Source organism: Biomphalaria glabrata, chromosome 12, assembly GCF_947242115.1.
Source record: "Biomphalaria glabrata chromosome 12, xgBioGlab47.1, whole genome shotgun sequence".
In the NCBI taxonomy this organism is placed as follows: domain Eukaryota; kingdom Metazoa; phylum Mollusca; class Gastropoda; family Planorbidae; genus Biomphalaria; species Biomphalaria glabrata.
The window spans coordinates 31,164,421-31,182,528 of NC_074722.1; the positions used below are offsets into that span (position 1 = coordinate 31,164,421).

Consider the following 18,108-nt stretch of genomic DNA (forward strand, 5'->3'; position numbering starts at 1 on the left):
TAATTGAGTGGTGTACAGATTTTACTAATCTGAATGTGAATATTTGTTTGCCATAAATCTCACGGCTCTATGCTCATCATGGACCTATTTATCTTTCTCAAAAAACGCAACTGAGACTGTGGTCCACATCACAAGATACACAGGGCTCACAAAGACCTTCCTGTAGGGAGCAGTTCCAGGACAAAGAAAGGCCGACAAAAGAAGATAATGTCAAAGAATAGACACATCTGTCTGTGTAAGAGACTCTGGCTAAGGGCAAGAGATGTATAGAAAGAGATGGTCAACAGATCACGTGTGGTGCCCCAACGGTCCTATGATGTGGAGGCAGATTTACAACAGCTTGCAGTTCTGACATGGAGACAAAAGGTTCAGGAGAGATCTGAATGGAGAGATGTGTTGAGGCAGGACAGAGCCCTCCATGGGCTGTAGCGCCACTGGGGCGGATGGATGTATTAAATATGAAGTCCCTCTGACTTGAAGTCATTGAAACACAGAGACACGTTAAAACCGAGCTGCCATTCATTAAGTTTTGGAGGCAAAGTTACTCTAAACTGCAGTGATGACGTGTTCATTAGGAAACCATTTAGCCAAACAGATTGTAACAGGCGCACAGAGCACACGTTGAAAAGTTTAGCAGACGTAGGGAAAGTTTAGCAGACGTAGAAAACGTTTAGCAGGCGTAGGAAAGTTTAGCAGACGTGGAAAAGTTTAGCAGACGTAGGAAAAGTTTAGCAGATGTGGAAAAGTTTAGCAGACGTAGGAAAGTTTTGCAGACGTAGGGAAAGTTTAGCAGACGTAGGAAAGTTTAGCAGACGTATGTAAAGTTTAGAAGACGTAGGAAAAGTTTAGCAGACGTAGGAAAAGTTTAGCAGACGTAGGAAAAGTTTAGCGGACGTAGGAGAAGTTTAGCAGACGTAGGAAAAGTTTGGCAGACGTAGGAAAAGTTAAGCATACGTATGGAAGTTTAGCAGACGTAGGAAAGATTAGCAGACGTGGAAAAGTTTAGCAGGCGTAGGAAAAGTTTAGCAGACGTGGAAAACTTTAGCAGACGTAGGAAAAGATAAGCGGACGTAGGAAAAGTTTAGCAAACGTATGGAAGTTTAGCAGACGTAGGAAAAATTAGCAGACGTTGAAAAGTTTAGCAGACGTAGGAAAAGTTCAGTGGACATAGGAAAAGTTTAGTGGACGTAGGGAAAGTTTTGCAGACGTAGGAAAAGTTTAGCGGAACATGTGGAAAAAATTAGCTGACGTAGGGAAAGTTTAGTAGACGTAGGGAAAGTTTAGTAGACGTAGGGAAAGATTAGCTGACATGGAAAAGTTTAGCAGACGTAGAGAAAGTTTAGCAGACTTAGGGAAAGTTTAGAAGACGTAGGGAAAGTTTAGCAAAAGTAGGAAAAATTTAGGGGATGTAGGGAAAGTTAAGCAGACGTAGGAAAAGTTTAGCAGACGTAGGGAAAGTTTAGCAGACGTAGGGAAAGTTTAGAAGACGTAGGGAAAGTTTTGCAAAAGTAGGAAAAATTTAGGGGATGTAGGGAAAGTTAAGCAGACGTAGGAAAAGTTTAGCAGACGTAGGGAAAGTTTAGCAGACGTAGGGAAAGTTTAGCAGACGTAGGTAAAGTTTAGCAGACGTAGGAAAAGTTTAGGGGATGTAGGGAAAGTTTAGCAGACGTAGGGAAAGTTTACCTGACGTGGGAAAGTTTAGCAGACGTAGGAAAAGTTTAGCAGACGTAGGAAAAGTTTAGCAGACGTAGGAAATGTTTAGCAGACGTAAGATATTGAACATAAGTCTCTCTTCGAAATTCTGTTTTCAATGAAAACATTGCATTTCCTTCTACCAGTTTAAATAATTTAATAATGATAATAATAATGAAGTGAGTTTGTGTCACGTACTCGTGGGCGGCCCCTGCGGGTCGTTAGCATTCACACATTATGTTACGCACAGACATTTTTAAATTGTATATTTAGATTCTAGTTGTTTTCGTAGTTTTTTTTTCACAAAGTTTATATTAACTCACTCCGTCTGTCTGTTTGTCTGTCTGGTAAAATTTCGTACTTTTTTTTTTCTCCCATTTCCCATTCTCGGATCAAGTTGAAATTTCGCACAATTATTCATGACCTTGATCTAAGTGACTTAAACATATGTGACTAAGGCCTACGTGACTTTGATCTAAGTGACTCAGGCCTAATTCTATGTAATATAAGTCGTGTATATACTATATTTGTAGTGCGATCGAGTTAAACTTAGCCCACACACACACACCACTTGTTTAATATCCATATACAAGCCCATGTCAATGTTAGATTTGTTCCTATACTATTTATTATTTATTTATAGAGCACTTAAAATTATCAATTGTCAGTACTTCAGTAGCGTTGCATTGGTATTTTACCTCATTTAGATTTTTATTTTGGGGGGGAAACGAAGACTGAGGGTTTGAATTGCCCAGTTTTTGAGAGGCAACTCGTGAATTGCTACAAGCACAGTTGATACCACAATGTAACAGCCTTGACTTTGGTTTCTTTCATTGTCCCGATACACCTACGTCTGTAAATTAGGACGCTTTTTTTAAACCCTCCATAATCTTCACCCTTTTTATTATGAAACTTTCCACTCTGGCATGGGAATTACTTTATTAATCATAAATTCAAAGAAATCCGTGTGAATGGGGCCTTAGAATAGATCTCTGGCTTCATTTAATGCCTTTACAAAAAGCTACAGAATTATAAAGGGGGGAAATCTAAAAGGAGAAGAAAATAAAACACGCTAGGCACATATAGGAACTAAACACTGTATCTAGGTCTAGTTTCTAAGCTACAGTTGTGATCTGCAGATTTTGGACCAATTTTGGGAATGCACAATCTGCCAAATATTGTGTTATTCCTAGTACCGAATCAAATGTAATCAGGGCCGAACCTGGCAATGTGAGGCAGGGCCGGATGTGGAGGACAGAAAGCTTTAATAATGATTGACTTATGAATGACATCTAAAAAAGCGTGCCATATTTTAGAGGAAATAAAAATAGTTATGGTGGATTTAATCTCAATTTTCTTTTAAAGAAAAATGTATACGTATATTTGAGTTTTAAAAAGGGTACATTTTTTTGTTAGCTTGTGTAGGGCAAAGCCCTTGGTAGACGCACAGTCTTAAATCCGGAGCTATAATGGCGTAGCTAGCCATGTGCGAGTGGTGCGTGCCGCACGGGGCATCATGCGGTGAGGGGCATCAAACTAAAGATAAATTTTCTCAATAAAATCAAAGAACAAACTACTGAATTTGAAATTTTTACTAGAATTTAATTTATTTAATTAATCTCCTATGTTCTTTCTAAAATTAAACGTAAGCTGTTCACCAGGTTGAATCAAGTTGACTAGATTTGTTTAAATCTCTGAAGGCAACGCACTTTTACACGCTCGCGCATATTTTGTTACTCCATTTGTTCAGTACGCTGGTTTCATCCTGATCTAGAAATTATAAATAAATGCCTTAGAGCAGCGGTTCTCAACCTTTTAAGCTCGGCGATCCCCTTTTTACAATTCCCACTCTGCGGCGACCCCCATCCACAAGCAATAGAAGAATAGACAAAAACAATCTATATTTTTGATGGTCTTAGGCGACCCCTGGCCAATCGACTCCTAAGGGGTCGCGACCCACATGTTGAGAACCCCTGCCTTAGAGTCTAAAATAGCAGAATCTGGCACTTAATGGGCTTCGCGAACAAGTGGAAGAAGAATGAACTAAAAGACAAAATCTAGGTCATTTCTAGGGGGTTTGTGAAATTACTATTCAAGCACGATCCACTCCTAAGAACAAAACTGATTCGAATTAAGCTTAGTTCCAGACACAAATACTAAAGGAACCTATTATAATATTGGGTAATAATGAGCCAATTATTTTTTCGATTTTACAGTTCAACTGACATCACAAAACTGGATCAAATTTTTTTCCAAATGTTGAGGTTAAATTGCTATGGATAATGACGAGGTGTACATTCTGTAGTCCTTCATTGACATCATCTTAATTCATTATCTGCTGGAGACATTCTCTGAGTTTGGCTGGTATTCCGGCTGAAGCTGAAATCTATCCAGTAACATTTTTGCGGTACACGGGACTGTTTACATACCCCGAGCCCCAGCGCTGCGCAACGGTTTCACTAGTTGGTAGATATGTTTTATCCCGCGGAACACTCTTAAACCCCGTCAATATAACGGCCAGTAGTACAACGTTTCGCCCCACCCCCAACCCATCCTTCTAGCTCTCACATTCTATGTCCCTTTTTGTCTCGCTCATCCCACAAAGGAAGGGCCCGCAACTCTCTATTATAAAGTAAGCTCAAACACTTCTTGGGCCCATCAGTTAGGCCCTTGTATAGTCTAGTAAAACGGCTGCCCTTGAATTCTAAAAACACATAGATATACCTGATACCCGTTTGTAGCACAAGCAAAATATAAAAAAATCCTTTTAAAAAAAAAAGCTTATGTAAAGGGGCAGAACTTCGTCCCTAAACCTATATCTGTCAGTAATGTACAATTTATTTCCTTATTTTATATTAATCAATATAATATATTACCAATAATTAATTGACTAATTTAGTGTTTTTGGTTTATTTTTTCATGTTTTGTTAGCTACAATAAATAATTGTTTAAAGCATCAACTTGATCGGAGAATGCGTGAGGAAGAGATAGCAATAAAATAACAATTATATAATTTAGCCATATCTGTAGGTACTGAAAGATTAGTTTTCCCTATTGCTATTAAACAAAATAATGGATTACCAGTAATTAATTGTCCAATTGGTTACTTTTTTATTATTATTGATTCATGTCTTGTCTACGTCAATGAATAATTGTGCGAAGTTTCAGCTTGATCCGAGAATGAGTGTTGGAGAAATAATGTGTACACACTTTTTACCAGACAAACAGACAGAGTGAGTTGATATAAGCTTTGTGAAAAGTACATTACTGTTGAAATAGTTGGCATATGTGTATATCGCCTTGAACACTTTTAAATTCAAGCAACTCTACCCCACAATTTTCTAGCACTTAATTTTATATAAATCTCCTTTATTTTTGTCTCTTTTACCCTTCAATCAAACGGCACGCAATCTCTTGTTATGGAGTATGCATAAACACTTCTTAGGCCCATTAGTTGTAGCCTTCTCATCTGTCTGTATTATAATGCCCACTATACACTATTTTTAATGAAACGCCCCTTCACTTGCAATACTCTCTTTGGTAATGTCATCTACTCTTTACATATTTTTTTTTATTTTGCTAGTCATAGATCTAGATATGCATCTTATTTAGAATAACCCATCGGTATAAGCCGTCTTAAAAAAAAAACACACACACAGCAAAAAAGTATTAATAGGTGCATAAGCGGAAGGAATTATTGTCTTATACTTTAGACCAGTGTTGTTTTTTGTGACGGTACGCACCGGTACGGCGTACCGGCACCTTTTTCAAGTAAAAAATTATTACTTTTTTTGTGTTTTAATGTTTATTATTAATTTATCTGTAGTTAGAAGTTAGAAAATCCATTACTGAGCACTACTTTGGACATTGAATTGTTGTCTTTCAGATATATAGATTGTTGAAATTGCGAATAAAAAACAACATCTTGTTGAATGTAACCGCTGGTGTTTCGGTCTTGAATATGGTTAAGTTGTCCTAGTTTTAAGTTCAGAAACATTAGGTACATGGCAAGGGGAACAACTTGTGATTATCAATCAATCAATCATCAGGACCAAGGATTTTAAAGCGTAGAATAATTTGGGCCGCTGGTGTGTTGTAGAAACACAAATGAAATATATTTGTCACGTGTAAATTATAGAAAATACGCCACATTGAAGTAATATAGGAACTGAATCTAAATCTAACATCAAATTTACGAGAGAACTAAAAACATGAATGTATGTTCTTTATGAAGTAAAAGTTGTCTAAATTTGTCTCTTAAAGGGAGAATACGTGTTTTATGATAAGTTTGTGAAACTCTATGATAATTGTTCTAGTGTAGGACACTAGGCCTACTATTTGATATGTTAACTTATATCCACTCCAATCATTGTTACGGTATAGTGATTAATAATTGTAGGGAGCATGTTCCCCCTACACGATTACGGGCCTACTTTATTTACCCATAAAGCCTACACGTTATTCTATTTTGTAATAATTGTATGCCTTTGTTTGCCTAATGAAACCACCACGCCACCTGTTGTCTGCACCAAATATCGATGGGTAAGAACCAAAATCAAGACTTACAATGGCTTTAATATTCATTAATTAAAAAAAAAACATGACAAAACCCATTGTAAAAACTATAAGACTTTGTGTCACTCGATTGTCTTTCCCTGCTTCAACTTACACGCCCTTATTTATAACTTTGATAGACCTTTCCTGTTAACATCCAAAACACACACACACACACAGACTCCAGAGCATCCTCCCATGAGGAGCAGGGTCTTGGACAGCAACCGCGCCTGAAACACATACAAAAACATTGGTCAACGCCTGACACTAATGTTTCTACAAAAACTTTGAAAACAAGTAAAAAAGAAACCTGAGCATATTAGGCGTTTGGGTGGCAAAAGGTGCGGCCGATTTCAGGTCGACCCCCTCCCCCCTTCCGTCTTTGTTCACGCACGTCATCGCCCTGGTCTTTCTTGTGTGTTCACGCACGTCATCGCCCTGGTCTCTCTTATGTGTTCACGCACGTCATCGCCCTGGTTTCTCTTATGTGTTCACGCACGTCATCGCCCTGGTCTCTCTTATGTGTTCACGCACGTCATCGCCCTGGTCTCTCTTATGTGTTCACGCACGTCATCGCCCTGGTCTCTCTTATGTGTTCACGCACGTCATCGCCCTGGTCTCTCTTATGTGTTCACGCACGTCATCGCCCTGGTCTCTCTTATGGGTTCACGCACGTCATCGCCCTGGTCTCTCTTATGTGTTCACGCACGTCATCGCCCTGGTCTCTCTTATGTGTTCACGCACGTCATCGCCCTGGTCTCTCTTATGTGTTCACGCACGTCATCGCCCTGGTCTCTCTTATGGGTTCACGCACGTCATCGCCCTGGTCTCTCTTATGTGTTCACGCACGTCATCGCCCTGGTCTCTCTTATGTGTTCACGCACGTCATCGCCCTGGTCTCTCTTATGTGTTCACGCACGTCATCGCCCTGGTCTCTCTTATGTGTTCACGCACGTCATCGCCCTGGTCTCTCTTATGGGTTCACGCACGTCATCGCCCTGGTCTCTCTTATGTGTTCACGCACGTCATCGCCCTGGTCTCTCTTATGTGTTCACGCACGTCATCGCCCTGGTCTCTCTTATGTGTTCACGCACGTCATCGCCCTGCTCTCTCTTATGTGTTCACGCACGTCATCGCCCTGGTCTCTCTTATGTGTTCACGCACGTCATCGCCCTGGTCTCTCTTATGTGTTCACGCACGTCATCGCCCTGGTCTCTCTTATGTGTTCACGCACGTCATCGCCCTGGTCTCTCTTATGTGTTCACGCACGTCATCGCCCTGGTCTCTCTTATGGGTTCACGCACGTCATCGCCCTGGTCTCTCTTATGTGTTCACGCACGTCATCGCCCTGGTCTCTCTTATGTGTTCACGCACGTCATCGCCCTGGTCTCTCTTATGTGTTCACGCACGTCATCGCCCTGGTCTCTCTTATGTGTTCACGCACGTCATCGCCCTGGTCTCTCTTATGTGTTCACGCACGTCATCGCCCTGGTCTTTCTTATGTGTTCACGCACGTCATCGCCCTGGTCTCTCTTATGTGTTCACGCACGTCATCGCCCTGGTCTCTCTTATGTGTTCACGCACGTCATCGCCCTGGTCTTTCTTATGTGTTCACTCACGTCATCGCCCTGCTCTCTCTTATGTGTTCACGCACGTCATCGCCCTGGTCTCTCTTATGTGTTCACGCACGTCATCGCCCTGCTCTCTCTTATGTGTTAACGCACGTCATCGCCCTGCTCTCTCTTATGTGTTAACGCACGTCATCGCCCTGGTCTCTCTTATGTGTTCACGCACGTCATCGCCCTGGTCTCTCTTATGTGTTCACGCACGTCATCGCCCTGCTCTCTCTTATGTGTTCACGCACGTCATCGCCCTGCTCTCTCTAATGTGTTCACGCACGTCATCGCCCTGGTCTCTCTTATGTGTTCACGCACGTCATCGCCCTGCTCTCTCTAATGTGTTCACGCACGTCATCGCCCTGCTCTCTCTAATGTGTTCACGCACGTCATCGCCCTGGTCTCTCGTATGTGTTTGGTTGAAGCCAATCGTTATAGAAGGCCTGGAGACTGACCTGCAACGTCACAACCTGTGGGAAGTTTAGACCTGTTGTTGACATAGTTTTCGAGATCCGGTCCACCACTCTACTAAGACTTTGTTTTCTCAAAGGTTCGAGGTGATTTGAAGTACCCTCAGAATGTAATATCTCAACTCGTGTTGGGACAATAAATACATAATTATGCAAATATTCAGCTTCAAACAAAATTGGTTGTTTTTCTAAATTGGTTACATGTGGAAGATCGAATAAAAACACTGAATATAAAGTCTATTTGTAAGAATATTTTCATACATAAAATTGGTCACCTTTTAAATACAATTTTCAAATAGTGCTATTTTGCTAAACAAATTTTGTATTATATAAAAAGTTATAATAAAAATCATTTGTCCCTATACTGTAGGACGTAATCATCTTCTTTTTTGAAGTAACGTCTGTATTATATAAGATAATTATGATATAATTTATTTTCACGAATTTTAATGTGATAATCTCATAGTATATTATGAATTTTGGTGCAAATTATTTCCCTTATAAATAAACAACGCTATAACTTCATTAAAACTTTTCCTTGCCGCTAAATAATGAAAGAGTTATATAGATTTGGTAGACCATAGATGTAATAAAACGTGACCTCAAATCAGTGAACATCAATACTGACCATTGGGAAGACATAGCTCTAGACCGCAACAGATGGAGAGAGACAGTGACCAAGAAAGCTATGGACAGTGAAAGTACATGGGTCTCAGCTCAGGAAGAAAAACGTACAATCCGAAAAACGGCCAGCTCCTCTACCACCGAAGCAAAAGCCACCTTAACCTGCGCTATCTGTGGACGGGAGTGTCTCTCCAAAATAGGGCTCCACGGCCACATGAAGAAGTGTGCTCTGAGATGAACCATAGTCGTCCTACGACTGAAGGAGGCCAATGAATGAAGATCTAGTAGGCCTATACGTCGCAGCAACCATTGTTAATGTAAACCATCATCCCCTTCGTTTGCGTTCCTCGTGGGCCTCAGTAATAGCATGTTCCTCATGGGCCTCAGTAATAGCATGTTTCTCATGGGCCTCAGTAATAGCATGTTCCTCATGGGCCTCAGTAAAAGCATGTTCCTCATGGGCCTCAGTAATAGCATATTTCTCATGGGCCTCAGTAATAGCATGTTCCTCATGGGCCTCAGTAATAGCATGTTCCTCATGGGCCTCAGTAATAGCATGTTCCTCATGGGCCTCAGTAATAGCATGTTTCTCATGGGCCTCAGTAATAGCATGTTTCTCATGGGCCTCAGTAATAGCATGTTCCTCATGGGCCTCAGTAATAGCATGTTCCTCATGGGCCTCAGTAATAGCATGTTCCTCATGGGCCCCAGTAATAGCATGTTCCTCATGGGCTTCAGTAATAGCATGTCCCTCATGGGACTCAGTAATAGCATGTTCCTCATGGGCCTCAGTAATAGCATGTTCCTCATGGGCCTCAGTAATAGCATGTTTCTCATGGGCCTCAGTAATAGCATGTTCCTCATGGGCCCCAGTTATAGCATGTTCCTCATGGGCTTCAGTAATAGCATGTTCCTCATGGGCCTCAGTAATAGTATGTTCATCATGGGCCTCAGTAATAGCATGTTCCTCTTGGGCCTCAGTAATAGCATGTTCCTCATGGGCCTCAGTAATAGCATGTTCCTCATGGGCCTCAGTAATAGCATGTTCCTCATGGGCCTCAGTAATAGCATGTCCCTCATGGGACTCAGTAATAGCATGTTCCTCATGGGCCTCAGTAATAGCATGTTCCTCATGGGCCTCAGTAATAGCATGTTCCTCATGTTCCCCAGTAATAGCATGTTCCTCATGGGCCTCACTAATAGCATGTTTCTCAGAGTGCCTCATTAAAAACCACCACTCTACTAAAACTTTCGTTTTCTCAAGGGTTCGAGTTGATTTGAAGTACCTTAAAATCTATTATAAAAGCTCGAGTGTGTAGAAGACAATTGAATAATTCTGCTGCATTTCAGCTTCAACCGAGATTGAATATATTTATGTCCATTGTATGAGTAGTTGCCTTTTACTTCACCATAGTTAAAGTTTATTTGTATCAATATTTTCACATATTAAATTGGTCATCTTTTAGATATAAAGTCTAGATCAGTGATGCCCAAAATACGGCCCGCGGGCCATATCCGGCCCGTGACGTGGTTTCATCCGGCCCGCCGAAACGTCGGTACAAAGAGAAGAAAATCCCGCCACATTTTTTTTAAGTTTGAAAAACGTATCTTTACCTACGTTATTGGATGGAATGGAACCATGACATTTTAAATTTGTAGTTTTATGCAATGGGAGAGCAGAAGAAACTAAAAGTGGAGTCTGAATTTAGTAGGTATCTACCAGGGAAAGTGACACGGGTCTTTACTTTTTGTTTTTTGTGGAACATGGTAATAAGCAAATATGTTTGCTTTGTAAAGTGTGGCTGTTTTAAAGCACAATAACATATAGACGGATTATAAAACATTCTTAGTTTGAGCCGCGAATTAAAGATGATTAAATTACGCCTGAAGGATCGATGGGAATATTTACCAACAAGAGACAAAAAGACGGGTCGTTGGTAAAGCTATCTACAATTTTGCTCACATTTTAAGTAGAGAAATGAAGCCAGCTTACGACGCTTAAAAAATGGAAAATTCACAATCTCTCATTAATTAATGTAAGTACTAGATGCAAAAAGTTTGTTTTTTTTTAAACTTGTTTTAGGTCAACTTTGTTTCGTTTTGTACATTTTCGGTCATGTGACCCGCGAAAGGAATGTCGGAAATTAAAATGGCCCTCAGGCCGAATTAGGTTGGGCATCACTGGTCTAGATAGTGTTAGAAAATGAATGTATTTTCTTATACAAATTTTGTATTATATAAAAAAAATTGTTAGAATAAAATGATTCGTTCCTATGCTGTAAAATTATGATATAACATTTTTTTCACATATTTTAATGTGATAATCTAATAATACATTATGGATTTTGGTGCAAATTATTTCCCTTATAAATAAATAAATAACACTTTGGCTTCGTTAGATTTAAATTTTTCCCTTGCCGCTAAATAATGAGAGTTATAGATTTAGTACGGTGATGCCCAAAATACGCCCGCTTGCCAGATCCCGCTCGCGACGTGGTTCCATACGGGCCCGCCGAAAGGTCGGCACAATGCGTAGAGATCCCCTTTCCAAACAAACAAACAAAAAAAGTTGAAAAATGTATCCTTACCTTCGTTAGGGCATTCACGTTTTCTCTGATTGATTGGTATCATGATATCTAATATTTGTGTGTTTATGAAACGGGACTTTGGATGTAGAATCTACCTGGAAAAGAGCTTCAGTTTTACTATATTGTTGAACATGATAATAAGCCAACATATTTATTTTATAAAGAAAATGTGGCTGTTTAATAAAACAACATGAAAATGGCATTATAAAATATGGCGGCATTTTTTTTTTGAGTCGCGAATAAAAGGTTGTTTAACTACGCCTAGAGATTGGAGGATCCATGGGAATATTTACCAAAAAGAGACCACAAAATGAGTCGATAGTAAAGCTACCTACACTGTTGCTCACTTTTTAAGTAGGGAAATGAGGCTGTTTTCTGACGAGTAAAAAAAAAATATAATTGTCAAATAACCTATTAATTAAGTATTAAATCCACAAGTTTTACCAAAATAGTTTCAGAACAATTTCATTTCGTTTTTGTTACTTTTTAGGTCACGTGGCCCACGAGACGAGCGTTGGAAATTAAAATAGCCCGCAGGTCGAATTAGGTATTGTTAAGCTTTAAAATTTGGAAAATTTTCGCAACCACACTTAGGCTACAAAAAAACCCCACCAACAAAGAACAATTGACAGGGAACTCATTGTTATGATTAATGTAAAAAGGGAAAACTGAGGATTATTTTGCACAGGCTGCTTGGTACCACAATGTTTCTAGCCGAAGCAGGACGTTTTGGCGCCGCCGTTTTGGCGCGAAGGTCGTTTTGTCGCAGCCGTTTTGGCGCAAGGGACGTTTTGGTGCGAAATACATTATGTACGTTCATTGTGTTGTTTCTTTAAAAAAAATATGCATATTTAAGCGGCGCCAAAACGTCACGTACCGGTTTCTAGCAAAGTAGAAATTGGCATTTCACTCTAATTGAAGATTATTCTTCATTGAATAAAGGAAAATTTCTTGAAATTGTGGAAATGTTATCCAAATATAACCCAGCACTGAGATAAGAACTTATTAGATTTAAAGGCAGCGATGCACAAAGAAAATGTTTGTTTCCAACCTTCAACCAGAACTCAGAGAGTTTATAAATGTTTTAGAAAACCGTGTAAAGGATATACCTATCAGAGAACTATGTACACTGGTCTCTTGTATCATATTACACCGAACATAGATTTCTAAAATTGTAAGATAGTCTTGTAACCCTGCCTTGCACCAGTGCTTGAGATGCGCACTAGCGCACTGTTGAACGAAAACAGGAAGACACTAGAATGGAGAGAAGAACAGTGCATCAGGAACTGTGAAGAGTCTGAATGTTTGGGAAACTAAGAGGCCAACTTTTGTGCTGCCTGAAGGTTGTAGTAGGGACCTGGAGCGAAGCGGGGAAGGCTGTCGTTGGTCCACATTCGGGTTAAGTAGCAAAGGACTGGTATACTTAGTAGTAAGACTCTGAGGATTTCAGGGATAGGATAAGGCAGCTTCAATGTCTGCTGTTCATGAAGGAATACAGGCAATACTTAGAAAGGAACGCAAAACAAATTTCACTGGATGTGTTCACTGAAGCTGTGATCAAAATTCTTTCTCAGAAAATTCTTAACATTATTTGGAACTTTAGAATTATGTTTCTTTCTTCACCGCTTTCACCAGTTGATGAATTAATAATACTGAAGTGTCGTGTCTATACACAACTCGTTTGAGCACTCTTCGTGCTGCTATTAGACCCAGGAAAGATTTGATGAATTAATAATACTGAAGTGTCGTGTCTATACACAACTCGTTTGAGCACTCTTCATGCTGCTATTAGACCCAGGAAAGATTTGATGAATTAATAATACTGAAGTGTCGTGTCTATACACAACTCGTTTGAGCACTCTTCGTGCTGCTATTAGACCCAGGAAAGATTTGATGAATTAATAATACTGAAGTGTCGTGTCTATACACAACTCGTTTGAGCACTCTTCGTGCTGCTATTAGACCCAGGAAAGATTTGATGAATTAATAATACTGAAGTGTCGTGTCTATACACAACTCGTTTGAGCACTCTTCATGCTGCTATTAGACTCAGGAAAGATTTGATGAATTAATAATACTGAAGTGTCGTGTCTATACACAACTCGTTTGAGCACTCTTCATGCTGCTATTAGACCCAGGAAAGATTTGATGAATTAATAATACTGAAGTGTCGTGTCTATACACAACTCGTTTGAGCACTCTTCATGCTGCTATTAGACCCAGGAAAGATTTGATGAATTAATAATACTGAAGTGTCGTGTCTATACACAGCTCGTTTGAGCACTCTTCATGCTGCTATTAGACCCAGGAAAGATTTGATGAATTAATAATACTGAAGTGTCGTGTCTATACACAACTCGTTTGAGCACTCTTCATGCTGCTATTAGACCCAGGAAAGATTTGATGAATTAATAATACTGAAGTGTCGTGTCTATACACAACTCGTTTGAGCACTCTTCATGCTGCTATTAGACTCAGGAAAGATTTGATGAATTAATAATACTGAAGTGTCGTGTCTATACACAACTCGTTTGAGCATTCTTCGTGCTGCTATTAGACCCAGGAAAGATTTGATGAATTAATAATACTGAAGTGTCGTGTCTATACACAACTCGTTTGAGCATTCTTCGTGCTGCTATTAGACCCAGGAAAGATTTGATGAATTAATAATACTGAAGTGTCGTGTCTATACACAACTCGTTTGAGCATTCTTCGTGCTGCTATTAGACTCAGGAAAGATTTGATGAATTAATAATACTGAAGTGTCGTGTCTATACACAACTCGTTTGAGCATTCTTCGTGCTGCTATTAGACTCAGGAAAGATTTGATGAATTAATAATACTGAAGTGTCGTGTCTATACACAACTCGTTTGAGCATTCTTCGTGCTGCTATTAGACTCAGGAAAGATTTGATGAATTAATAATACTGAAGTGTCGTGTCTATACACAACTCGTTTGAGCACTCTTCGTACTGCTATTAGACCCAGGAAAGATTTGATGAATTAATAATACTGAAGTGTCGTGTCTATACACAACTCGTTTGAGCACTCTTCATGCTGCTATTAGACCCAGGAAAGATTTGATGAATTAATAATACTGAAGTGTCGTGTCTATACACAACTCGTTTGAGCATTCTTCATGCTGCTATTAGACCCAGGAAAGATTTGATGAATTAATAATACTGAAGTGTCGTGTCTATACACAACTCGTTTGAGCACTCTTCGTGCTGCTATTAGACCCAGGAAAGATTTGATAAATGTGTGACGGGAATTGAAGCTTTTTGCCATAGCGCTGAAAAAAAAAACAACTGACATTAGAAGAGCAGATCAGGGCCGGTCTTAGGCATAGATAAACTAGGCAGCCGCCTAGGGCCGCCGATTCTTGGGGGCCTCGCACAAGACTCTAAACAATTTTTTAAAGAAGAAATAACTAAACTTGTGCCCAATGTCATTGTTGGAGTCTTAAATAAATTGCGCACTTTATTTTTTTTTTCGCTTTTCATTTGTTATTTTTCTATTTTATTTGGGGCCACCAAATTCCCTTCGCCTAAGGCGGCCCTGCGTAGATTGATGATTTTATTGCCAGGGGACTGTGAATACATGTATACCTTTTATTTCGCTACTTTGTTTAAACAGATGTAATGGGGGAAAAGGTCAACAATAGATAACAGCAACTAGCAACTTCAAATTAAAGGGTTAACTATGGACGAAGTGATGGTTAAGCTATTGTAGCACATAAACATTTTATCTAGAAAAAGTTTGACTAATTGTCTCAAAAAGCTATTGAGATACCTTTGTCTAATCAAAGTGTCAGGAGAGTGATCTCAAGATGCCGGACTCACTATTCAGGTAGAAAACAAGAGGTGAATGCTGAGTGCACTGATCTCTTTGACACTGAACTAGACGATATTTAACAGAAACAACAAAGCTGGAATTCATTTGCGGGCAGCAAAAATTAATCTTGAAGAGGCCATAACTGGGCAGTGCTACAATTTTACTATTCAAGCGGCATACGGATCGAACTTCAAGTAATCTCTTCCAGCCCTTTGATTAAGCCTTCAAATGCTTTTTGCAAGTTTTATCAGTGTGGCTAACGAGATAGAGATTCTTTTCCCAACGATACCGTCGAATTTCAGTAAATATCGTTGTCGCAGATTGGTAGATCTGGTTCACTGTGCCACAATACACAAACTTCTTCACTAGTAAGTAGCAATCTATATTGCTATTAATTTTTTTTTTTTTTTCAAGAAATTACAATTCATTTAATATCTACTAATTTGTAGTCATTTTCAAAATAAATAAAAATAAAACATGAGTGGTCAAGAAATTACAATTCATTTAATATCTACTAATTTGTAGTCATTTTCAAAATAAATAAAAATAAAACATGAGTGGTCAAGAAATTACAATCCATATAATATCTACTAATTTGTAGTCATTTTCAAAATAAATAAAAATAAAACATGAGTGTTCAAGAAATTACAATTCATTTAATATCCACTAATTTGTAGTCATTTTCAAAATAAATAAAAATAAAACATGAGTGGTCAAGAAATTACAATTCATTTAATATCCACTAGTCAATTTCTGTAAATATCGTTGTCGCAGATTGGTAGATCTGGTTCACTGTGCCACAATACACAAACTTCTTCACTAGTAAGTAGCAATCTATATTGCTATTAATGTTTATACCAAGTGCTTATCCGTTTGAAATCTAAATAAAATTTTAATATCAAGTTTATTTATATCAATATTTATATGTTTTAAAGTGGTCGCATTTTAACAAGGTTTTCAGACAGTGTTAGAAAATGAATGAATTTTGTTAAACATATTTTTTTATTGTATAAAAGTTGTTGGAATAAAAAAATTGTTCTTATATTGTAAAATTATGATCTAAAAAATTATTCGCATATTTTAATGTGATTATAGTGTATTATAGATGTTGATGTGAATTATTTCCCTTATAAAAAAAAATTTAAATGTAATTCTGTTTGGCCTGTCTTGGGCCTTGGGTTGATGAAAAGTTAAAATCTGGAAACCAGTAACGGTCTGTCAACTTGTGTGTGTGTGGGGGGGGGGGGGGGGGGAGGGGGGGTTCTACTAGTGATTTGGGAAAAGCGATCATAGTAATAAAGTTCCTTTGGACCTTTCAGCCTGAATACAATGGCGTGGTATTTAATGACAGAGTGATGTGTACTGTCATTTTTTGCGTTGCTTAGCCCACTTTGTGGTACATAAAAACAATACAATATGAATTCAAGCTTGTAGGTAAACGCACCGACAAAATCATTGATATTTCTTGGAACCTTTTGGGCTTCTATAGGCAGTAAGAACAGATCCTTCCGAAAGAATTTCAATATCAAGGAATTTGTTCGTCTACAACAAAGGACAATGGACAACCTAGTGACCGTCAAGTTTGGACAGTTTCTGAACAATATTAACCTTGATTGTTGCGTACATAGGGAACTAACGTATTTTTGTCTTATGTGTTTCATAGGTGTGACCAATCCATCTCCACTTTCTCTCTAAGATCTGCACCTCTATATTTCTTTGTCCGCCCATCTCATACAGTTTGGTGTTTTCTAAATGTAAACACTATTTTACATATTTTTTTTTATATTAGCAGTGTTCAGAGGTATCACGGCGGTTGATGGGGGGGGGGGGGGGGGGGAACAGAGACAATGGCCCCAACTCTACCAAACCCACTCCTTAGTGCGGGGGAGAGAGAGAGACAATGGCCCCAACTCTACCAAACCCACTCCTTAGTGCGGGGGAGAGAGAGACACAATGGCCCCAACTCTACCAAACCCACTCCTTAGTGCGGGGGAGAGAGAGACACAATGGCCCCAACTCTACCAAACCCACTCCTTAGTGCAGGGGAGAGAGAGACACAATGGCCCCAACTCTACCAAACCCACTCCTTAGTGCGGGGGAGAGAGAGAGACACAATGGCCCCAACTCTACCAAACCCACTCCTTAGTGCGGGGGAGAGAGACACAATGGCCCCAACTCTACCAAACCCACTCCTTAGCGCGTGGGAGAGAGAGAGACAATGGCCCCAACTCTACCAAACCCATTCCTTAGTGCAGGGGAGAGAGAGACAATGGCCCCAACTCTGCCAAACCCACTCCTTAGTGTGGGGAGAGAGACACAATGGCCCCAACTCTACCAAAGCCACTCCTTAGTGCGGGGGAGAGAGAGAGACAATGGCCCCAACTCTACCAAACCCACTCCTTAGTGCGGGGGAGAGAGACACAATGGCCCCAACTCTACCAAACCCACTCCTTAGCGCGTGGGAGAGAGAGAGACAATGGCCCCAACTCTACCAAACCCATTCCTTAGTGCAGGGGAGAGAGAGACAATGGCCCCAACTCTGCCAAACCCACTCCTTAGTGTGGGGAGAGAGACACAATGGCCCCAACTCTACCAAAGCCACTCCTTAGTGCGGGGGAGAGAGAGAGACAATGGCCCCAACTCTACCAAACCCACTCCTTAGTGCGGGGGAGAGAGACACAATGGCCCCAACTCTACCAAACCCACTCCTTAGCGCGGGGGAGAGAGAGA

The 18,108-nt window shown here is 39.8% G+C and overlaps 2 protein-coding genes across 2 annotated transcripts; one reads left to right on the forward strand and one right to left on the reverse strand.

Moving 5' to 3' along the window:
* The first annotated feature begins 559 nt into the window (after positions 1-559).
* LOC129921942 (uncharacterized) lies at positions 560-1,742 on the forward strand. The gene is made up of 4 exons (XM_056005315.1): positions 560-598; positions 1,274-1,357; positions 1,419-1,457; positions 1,653-1,742. Exons 1-4 carry the CDS (start codon positions 560-562, stop codon positions 1,740-1,742), a joined length of 252 nt encoding a protein of 83 aa, XP_055861290.1.
* A 7,539-nt stretch (positions 1,743-9,281) lies between these two features.
* Positions 9,282-10,181, reverse strand: LOC129921943 (histidine-rich protein PFHRP-II-like). The gene has a single exon (XM_056005316.1). The coding sequence runs from the start codon at positions 10,179-10,181 to the stop codon at positions 9,282-9,284; it is 900 nt and encodes a 299-aa protein (XP_055861291.1).
* Positions 10,182-18,108: the final 7,927 nt, after the last annotated feature.

Excerpts from the sequence above, each read along its gene's own strand:
- LOC129921942 (XM_056005315.1), top strand. The coding sequence starts at position 560 with ATGACGTGTTCATTAGGAAACCATTTAGCCAAACAGATT. Across the intron at positions 599-1,273 it reads ACCATTTAGCCAAACAGATT|GGAAAGTTTAGTAGACGTAG; the intron begins GTAACAGGCGCA and ends TAGTAGACGTAG. Across the intron at positions 1,358-1,418 it reads GTTTAGCAGACTTAGGGAAA|TTAAGCAGACGTAGGAAAAG; the intron begins GTTTAGAAGACG and ends ATGTAGGGAAAG.
- LOC129921943 (XM_056005316.1), bottom strand. The coding sequence starts at position 10,181 with ATGAGGCACTCTGAGAAACATGCTATTAGTGAGGCCCATGAGGAACAT.